The 8,889-nt window shown below is 40.6% G+C and overlaps 1 protein-coding gene across 1 annotated transcript in view; it reads left to right on the top strand.

Moving 5' to 3' along the window:
* The first annotated feature begins 8 nt into the window (after nt 1-8).
* LOC129667875 (vomeronasal type-2 receptor 116-like) overlaps nt 9-8,889 on the top strand; it is a 28,301-nt gene continuing 19,420 nt past the window's right edge. The window contains exons 1-2 of the mRNA XM_055595593.1: nt 9-134; nt 2,866-3,093. Coding sequence (XP_055451568.1) covers nt 2,866-3,093 — 228 coding nt within the window. The 5' untranslated portion in view covers nt 9-134. The remainder of the gene's footprint in view (nt 135-2,865; nt 3,094-8,889) is intronic.

Below are 8,889 nucleotides of genomic sequence, written 5' to 3'. Positions count from 1 at the left end.
CCTTTAGTGACAGCAGTTATGACATATACAATGCTGTGTATGCCGTGACCCATGTCTTTCATGAGATACTTCTTCAGCAGGTAGAAAATCAGCCAGTTGACAATTGGAAAGTACATGCTTTTATCTACTTGAAAGTAATGTTTCTTCCATTGGATGATGCTTGATCTCATCAATGTCATAGTTTTTAAGAATCTCTCAGATGTCCAAACTAATTTGACTAGAAAATGTTTCCTCAAAAAACTAGGTTTCTAAACATGTTTAATGCTGACAAACTAAATCTAGAGATTTGGATAAATCTCTAATAGAAAGGCAGTGGAATCGAAGACACTATGTTTCTGTGAAAAATCAATGATTCTGTCACAGAGCACCTAAATATAATCATACCTGTTCTACTATTGGAGAAGCAATCTGTCCTTCCTCATTAATCTTTTCCATGATAAGAAGATTAACATTTGTTTATTAATTGCAAATTTTGAATTAATAATTTCAAGGGAAGGTTTTCTCAAGTTTTCACAACTGATTCTGTCCCAACTATAGATCTCTGGGGACCTTCCTCAAAGGCTGAGAGTAATTATACAGAAAATAGTGCTGTTACTGAGTTCAGTAATAGACATATGTTCATGTGTTTGAATGTTATGTTTTACAGTGTAATTGTGTTTCTATGAGTGTTTCTGTATATCTGTGTTGATGTTTGTGTTTGTGTGTATGTGTGTTTCTGTCCTGCTAACTCTCTGTGAAAATGAGCATAAATTGATTTGTGTATCAATGTGTCTCTGTTTGTTTCTGTCTTTGTGTATTTTTCTGAATGTATTTGTCAGTGCATATGTCTTTGTGTTCCTGAATGTGTGTTTTTGTGTTTCTGTGTATAGCCTTGTTTATATATATACCTGTGTTGCTCTGTGTGCGTGTGTGTGTGTGCGTGTGTGTGTGTGTGTGTGTGTGTGTGTGTGTGTGTTGAACTGTCACTGGATGTTGTGAACATAAATCTGTCTTTGTGTCAGCATCTCTCTGTGTGGGTGTTTCTATCTCATTATGTCACCCTGTGTGCATTTGTCTGCGCATTTGTGTGTCTGTGCTTATGTATGTGTTTTCACTGTTTCTTGTGTGTCTTTTAGGGTGCATATGTCTGTGTGTTTGTGACTGTATATTCATAAGTGTGTCTAGGCATGAATGTTGATATGTGTGCAAATAAATGTGAGACAATATTACTTGTGTATATCCATATGGATGTATCTCTCTGTCCAGAAACATGTGTGTTCCACATCTATATTTGGTGTCTACATTTACACCTATGATTTTGTTTGTTTTATTACTTTCAGCGAACTAAAATTCTGCAACCATTATGATGAAATAATTTAACATTTTGCTTTCATTGAGATTTTCCCCTGGATACCTTCAACAAAGTTGTCTTTCTGATGAATGAGAATACATTTTCTCTTTTTTATTTTTATAAATTACACTTTATTCACTTTGTATCCCCCCCTGTAGCTCCTTCCCTCCTCTCATCCCAATTCCACCTTCCCTTCCCCTTATTCACCCATGCCCCTCCCCAAGTCCATTGATAGGGGAGGTCTTCCTCCCCTTCCTTCTGATCCTAGTCTATCAGGTCTCATCAGGAGTTGCTGCATTGTCTTCCTCTGTGGCCTGGTAAGGATGCTCCCCCCTCAGGGGGAGGTGATCAAAAAGCAGGTCAATCAGTTCATGTCAGAGACAGTCCCATTACTATGGAACCTACTTGGACACTGAACTGCCATGGGCTACATCTGTACAGGGGTTCTAGGTTATCTCTATGAATGGTCCTCGGTTGGAGTATCAGTCTCAGAAAAGACCCCTTGGCTCAGATTTTTTTTTTGTTGTGTTGGTCTTCTTATGGAGCTCCTGTCCTCTCCAGGTCTTACTATCTCCCCCTTCTTTCATAAGATTCCCTGCACTCTGTCCAAAATTTGGCTATAAGTCTTAGCATCTGCTTTGATACCCTTCAGGATAGAGCCTTTCAGAGGCCCTCTGTGATAGGCTCCCATCCTGTTCCCTGTTTTCTCACTCTTCTAATGTCCATCCTCTTTGCCTTTCTGAATAATGATTGAACATCTTAGCCAGAGCCCTCCTTCTTGGTTAGTTTCTTTAGGTGTACAGATTTTAGTATGTTTATCCTATATTATATATCTAATATCCACTTATGAGTGAGTATATAATGTACCCTGTGTGTCTTTCTGCTGCTGAGATGATATTTTCCAGTTCCCACCATTTGCCTACAAATTTCATGATTTCCTTGTTTTTTATTGCTTAGTAATATTCCATTGTATATATGTACCACAATTTCTGTATCCAATTCTCAACTGAGGGGCATCTCGATTGTTTCCAGCTTCTGACTATTACAAATAAAGCTGCTACAAACATGGTTGAGCAAATATCCTTGTTGTATTCTTGAGCATCTTTTTGGATATATACCTAGGAGTAGTATAGCTGGATCTTGAGGAAGCACTATTCCTAATTGTCTGAGAAAGAGCGAGATTGATTTCCAGAGTGGTTGTACAAATTTACATTCCCAGCAGCAGTGGAGGAGGGTTCCCCTTTCTCCACATCCTCTCCAGCATGGGTTGCCACTTGAATTTTTGATCTTAACCATTCTGATGGGTTATAAGGTGAAATCTCAGGGTCATTTTGATTTGCATTTCCCTGATGACTAAGGATGATGAGCAATTCTTTAAGTGTTTCTCTGTCATTTGGTATTCCTCTATTGAGAATTCTCTGTTTAGCTCTGTACCCCATTTTTAATTGGATTATTGATTTGTTGCTGTTTAACTTCTTGAGTTTTTTCACACCAATAAAGGACATATAGACTACAGATCCTTGTCTCTCTTTTAGATGCACTCCATTCTGAGAAAGACCCAATTCACTAATCCTATTGGAGATAAAGTGAATATGAACCAGAAAGAAAAACTACAGGATGAGTGTGACATCTTCCACATTAGAAATTTCCCACATGGCCTTGGACTTAAGGTGAAGATAGGAAAGTTTAGCCCATATTTCCCACATGGTCAACAGCTGCATTTATCTGAAGACATGATAGAGTGGGCCACAGGAAGTAGACAGGTGGGTTTTAAGTAACTGAATCGATTTTCATTACACAGCAGTAATCATTGTGTGCTTAGTGGGTTCATTAATACTTTATTATGATTTAGCAAAATGTGATAAATTGTTACTTAAGGGATACAAAGCGAATAAACTGTAATTAATATAAAAATTAAAAATTAAAAAATGTTACTTAAGAAACTTACTTCTAGCTTCCTGGATTACATTACTTCTTTTTTTTATTAATTACACTTTATTCATTTTGTATCCCCCCCATATGCCCCTCCCTCCACCCCTCCCGATCTCACCCTCCCTCCCGTTTCTGCATGCATGCCCTTCGCCAAGTCCACTGATAGGAGAGGTTCTCTCCTTTCTGATCTTAGTCTATCAGCTCTCGTCAAAAGTGGCTGCATTGTCCTCTTCTGTGGCCTGGTAGGGCTGCTCCCCCCCCCAGGGGGAGGTGATCAAAGAGCAGGCCAATCAGATTATGTCTGAGGCAGTCCCTCTTCCCATTACTATGTAACCCACTTGGACACTGAACTGCCATGGGCTACATCTGTGCAGGGGTTCTAGGTTATCTCCATGAATAGTCCTTGGTTGGAGTATGAGTCTCTGGGAAGTTCCCTGTGTTCAAATTTTCTTGTTCTGTTGCTCTCCTTGTGGAGTTCCTGTCCTCTCCAGCTCTTACTATTTCCCACTTCTTACATAAAATTCCATTCACTCTGCCCATCAGTTGGCCATCAGACTCAGCATCTGCTTTGATAGTCTGCAGGTCAGAGGCTTTCAGAGGCCCTCTGTGATAGGTTTCTAGGTTGTTTCCTGTTTTTTCTTCTTCTGATGTCCATCCTCTTTGCATTTCGGGATGGGTATTGAGCGTTTTAGCCAGAGTCCTCCCTCTTGACTAGTTTCTTTAGGTGTACAGATTTTAGTAGGTTTATTCTATATTATATGTTTATATGAGTGAGTATGTACCGTGTGTGTATTTCTGCTTCTGAGATAGCTCACTCAGGATGATCCTTTCTAGATCCCACCATTTACCTGCAAATTTCATTATTTTCTTGTTTTTCATTGCTGAGTAATATTCCGTTGTGTAGATGTACCACAATTTCTGCATCCATTCTTCAGTTGAGAGGCATCTGGGCTGTTTCCAGCTTCTGGCTATTACAAATAAAGCTGCTATAAAAATGGTTGAGCAAAGGTCTTTATTGTGTACTTGAGCCTCTTTTTTGGATATATGCCTAGGAGTGGTATGGCTGGATCTTGAGGAAGTGCTACTCCTAGTTGTCTGAGAAAATGCCAGATTGCTTTTCAGAGTGGTTGTACGAATTTACATTCCCACCAGCAGTGGAGAAGGGTTCCCCTTTCTCCACAACCTCTCCAGCATGTGTTGTCACTTGAGTTTTTCAACTTGGCCATTCTGATGGGTGTGAGGTGAAATCTCAGGGTCGTTTTGATTTGCATTTCCCTAATGGCTAATGAGGTTGAGCATCTCTTTAAGTGTTTCTCTGCCATTCAATATTCCTCTACAGAGAGTTCTCTGTTTAGCTCTGTTCCCCATTTTTTAAGTGGATTACTTGGTTTGCTGCTTTTCAGCTTCTTTTGTTCTTTATATATACTGGATATGAGTCCTCTGTCAGATAAAGGGTTGGTGAAGATTCTTTCCCAATCTGTAGGCAGTCGTTTTGTTTTGATGACAGTGTCCTTTGCTTTACAGAAGCTTTTCAGTTTCATGAGGTCCCATTTATTGCTTTTTTTCTTAGAGCCTGTGTTGTTGGTATTCAGGAAGTTTTCTCCTGTACCAATGAGTTCTAGGGTATTTCCCACTTTTTTTTCTAGCTGATTTAATGTGTCTTTGATCCACTTGGACTTCAGTTTTGTGCAGGGTAATAAGTATGGATCTATTTGCATTTTTCTACATGTAGACATCCAGTTGGACCAGCACCATTTGTTGAAGATGCTATCTTTTTTCCATTGTATGGTTTTGGCATCTTTGTCAAAGATCAGGTATCCATAAGTGTGTGGGTTTATTTCTGGGTCCTCTGTTCGATTCCATTGATCCACCATTTTGTTTCTACGCCAGTACTGTGCAGTTTTTAAAACTGTTGTTCTATAGTACAACTTAAGATCAGGGATGGAGATACCTCCAGAAGATCTTTTATTGTAGAGGATTGTTTTAGCAATTCTGGGTTTCTTGTTATTCCATATGAAGCTGAGAATTTTTCCTTCCAGGTCTGTAAAGAATTGTGTTGGTAATTAGATGGGAATTGCATTGAATCTGTAGATTGCTTTTGGTAAAATGACCATTTTTACTATGTTAATCCTGCCAAGCCATGAGCATGGGAGATCTTTCCACCTTCTCATACCTTCTTCTAATTCTTTCTTTAGAGACTTGAAATTTTTTTCATACAAGTCTTTGACTTGCTTGGTTAGGGTTACACCGAGGTACCTTATGTCATTTGTGGTTATTGTGAAGAATGTTGTTTCCCTAATTTTTTTCTCAGACCTTTTGTCTTTTGTATACAGGAGTGCTACTGATTTTTTTGAGTTAATTTTGTATCTGGCCACTTTGCTGAAGGTGTTTATCAGCTGTAGGAGTTCCCTGGTAGAGTTTTTGGGGTCACTCACGTATACTATCATATCATCTGCAAATAGTGATAATTTGACTTCTTCCTTTCCCATCTGTATCCCCTTGATCTCTTTCAACTGTCTTATTGCTCTAACAAGGACTTCCAGCACTATGTTGAAGAGATATGGGGAGAGTGGGCAGCCTTGTCTTGTCCCTGATTTCAGTGGGATTGCTTTAAGTTTTTCTCCGTTTAGTTTGATGTTGGCTATAGGCTTGCTGTATATCGCCTTTACTATGTTTAGATATGTGCCTTGTATCCCTGATCTCTCCAATACTTTAAACATGAATGGATGTTGGATTTTGTCAAATGCTTTTTCAGCATCTAGGGAGATTATCATGTGGGTTTTTTTTTCTTTCAGTTTGTTAATATGGTGGATCACATTGATGGATTTCTGTATATTGAACCACCCCTGCATACCTGGGATGAAGCCTACTTGGTCATAGTGGATAATATCTTTGGTGTGTTCTTGGATTCGGTTTGCAAGTATTTTGTTAAGTATTTTTGCATCAATGTTCATAAGGGAGATTGGCCTGAAATTCTCTTTCTTTGTTGAGTCTTTGTGAGGTTTAGGTACCAAGGTGACTGTGGCTTCATAGAATGAGTTTGGTAATGTTCCTTCTGCTTCTATTTTGTGGAATAGTTTGAAGAGAATTGGAGTTAGCTCTTCTTTGAAGGTCTGGTAGAATTCTGCGCTGAAGCCATCTGGTCCTTGGCTTTTTTTGGATGGGAGACTTTTGATGACCGCTTCTATTTCTTTGGGGGATATAGGACTATTTAGTTGATTTACCTGGTCCTGGTTCAGCTTTGGTAAGTCAAATCGATCAAGAAAATTGTCCATTTCATTTAGATTTTCAAATTTTGTGGCATATAGACTTTTGAAGTAAGTCCTAATGATTGTTTGGATTTCCTCAGTGTCTGTAGTTATGTTTCCTATTTTTCTTTTAGTTCCTTCAACTCTGTTTCTTTTATTTCATTCAGTGCTTTAAGCATTTTATTTCTAAAGACCATAAACTGTTTGGCTGCAGCTTCCTCTATTTCTTTACGGATGGCAATATTCTGTTTGAGTTTATCTTCCTCTATGTCTTTATGTATCTTATTTGTTTACTCTGTTATCATCTTCATGAGCATAGTTGTTAGGTCATCTTCTTGGATTTCAGTTATGCTGGAGTGTCCAGGGCTACTTGCCCCTGGGTAACTGGGTTCTGGAGATGCCATATTGCTCTGTCTTTTGTTGCTTGAGCTTTTATGCTGGCCTCTACCCATTGGGCTATCTTGGGTGTTTGGGGTTATTTTCTGGTGGTTCCTGGGGATCCTGTGGTGGAAAGAATCCCCTTTGCAGAAAGCTGGTTTTTCCTGAAGGATGTCTTTTCAGCTTTTTGGGTATAGTCCCTGGATGGCTGGCGTTTTTTCAGGAGTTGCTGCTGCTCATCTCAGGGATAGAGACCTGAGTGGTAACTGTGGTCTTTGTTAGTCGAGAGGGTTCTCCTCTCACCCAGGGAAGTCCTGAGGACAGCTGCCCTGTTTCTGGGTTTCTTGCTGTAAATTTAATGATCAGCTGCTGTGACCCAGTTGGACATCTGGCGCGCAGCAACTGTTTGTGCCTGTGTCTGGAGCACAGCTGAGTGATGGCAGCTCAGCCCCGCCAGTCTGCTAGTCTTTTTCCAGGGAAGGATTGGGTGATTTAAGTCAGTACAGTTTCCTTCCTTCACTGTGGATTCTCTGGAGACAGGGACTCCCAGTCTCTCTCTCTCTCTCTCTCTCTCTCTCTCTCTCTCTCTTTTTTTTTTTTTTGCCCTGGTGCACACTGCTCAGTCTCCGCCAGCTGGCTGGCCACAGAAACTGCCTGTGTCTGGAGCACAGCTGAGTGATGGCGGTTCAGTCTCTGCCAGCTGTCTGGTGTGCAGAAATTGCCTGTGTCTGCCTTTCCAGCCTTTGGGAGCCTGGGTGTCTGCCTAAACTGGGCAATTTTCCCGAGACCTTTTCGGGGTGGGGTGTCGGCTGACTGCTCTGAGATCAGACCAGCCGTTTCCCTCCCTGTGTGTTTGCACTGGACAATGAAACTCATTCGCTGGTGCCCTGGTGCCCACAGTTCTATCTCAGGCAGCGAATCAGGCACGCAGGCAGGGCTCTGTGCCTGAGCCTGGGTCCCCGGCTCTGGCTCCGGGCTGGCTCCTGGGGCGCCCGTGGAACCCGAGTCTTTTCCAGGGGATATCTGGGTGACCTAAGGTCAGTCCCAATCATTTCCTGTACTGTTGGGTTATCTCTCGACTGAAAATTCCAGTCTCTGATAGTGTGGTGCACACGGTTCAGTCTGGGACCATGACCAGAGACACTGGCTTGTGGCTCTGGGCTGGGGCTGGGGCTGGCGGCCAGCAGCCAAGCATCTGGCGGAACCAGGATGTCTTCCACGGTTTAGCCGGGTGAGTTAAAAGCTGATTAAATCCCCCACCGTGGGGTATCCTCTCATCTGGGAAACACAACGACTGTGTTTTATGGCTGCGAGTTCTGATTGCTGGTCACTGTGCTGATCCTGCTGCTGCTGCTCAGAATGAGAGTCCTACCGGGGCCGCCATCTTGCCCTGACCTTACATTACTTCTTTTCACTGTTTTAGATGTGACATTTCTATTTATTTGAGGATTTCAAACATGCAGTATATACAGTGTACTTTATTATCTCAGAACCTGTTTTATTTTTAATATGAATATAAAACTGTTTTTGAACACTTATTGATATTATTTCCAGTGAAGTGAGCAATGTCTTCATGGTACCATTCTAGTTACTATACAGTGATTTTCTCCCTTATGCTGACCTGTGAAAGAGTTGTTGAAGAGGCTGAGGCTAATTGTAAAGATGGAGTAAATTAAAAATACAAAGTACTTTTTCAAATGCAATCATTATTTTTTATTTTATAATTTTATTTAAGCCTTTTTACAATGAGGCCCTAAAGTGTAATCAAAATTAATCTAATCAAAAATTAACATTTTCATACATGTCAGATATTCTATGAAATATAACTTTGTATTTTCTTTCTTTTCTTCTTTTGTATGTGTATGGGTGTTTTGTATGCATGCCTGTCCATTCAACACTATCATATGTGAAGCATGTGGACCCTAGTAGAGTGATTGAATACCTGGGAACTTGAGATAGCTTAGTGGTACACAGTGGGTGCAAAAAAATCAGCTGTTAATG

This window comes from Psammomys obesus, unplaced genomic scaffold (genome assembly GCF_907164565.1).
Source record: "Psammomys obesus unplaced genomic scaffold, mPsaObe1.curated_primary_1811, whole genome shotgun sequence".
NCBI lineage: Eukaryota > Metazoa > Chordata > Mammalia > Rodentia > Muridae > Psammomys > Psammomys obesus.
The sequence above is the reverse complement of the archived record's forward strand: the minus strand, read 5'-3'. Positions and strand labels throughout refer to the sequence as shown.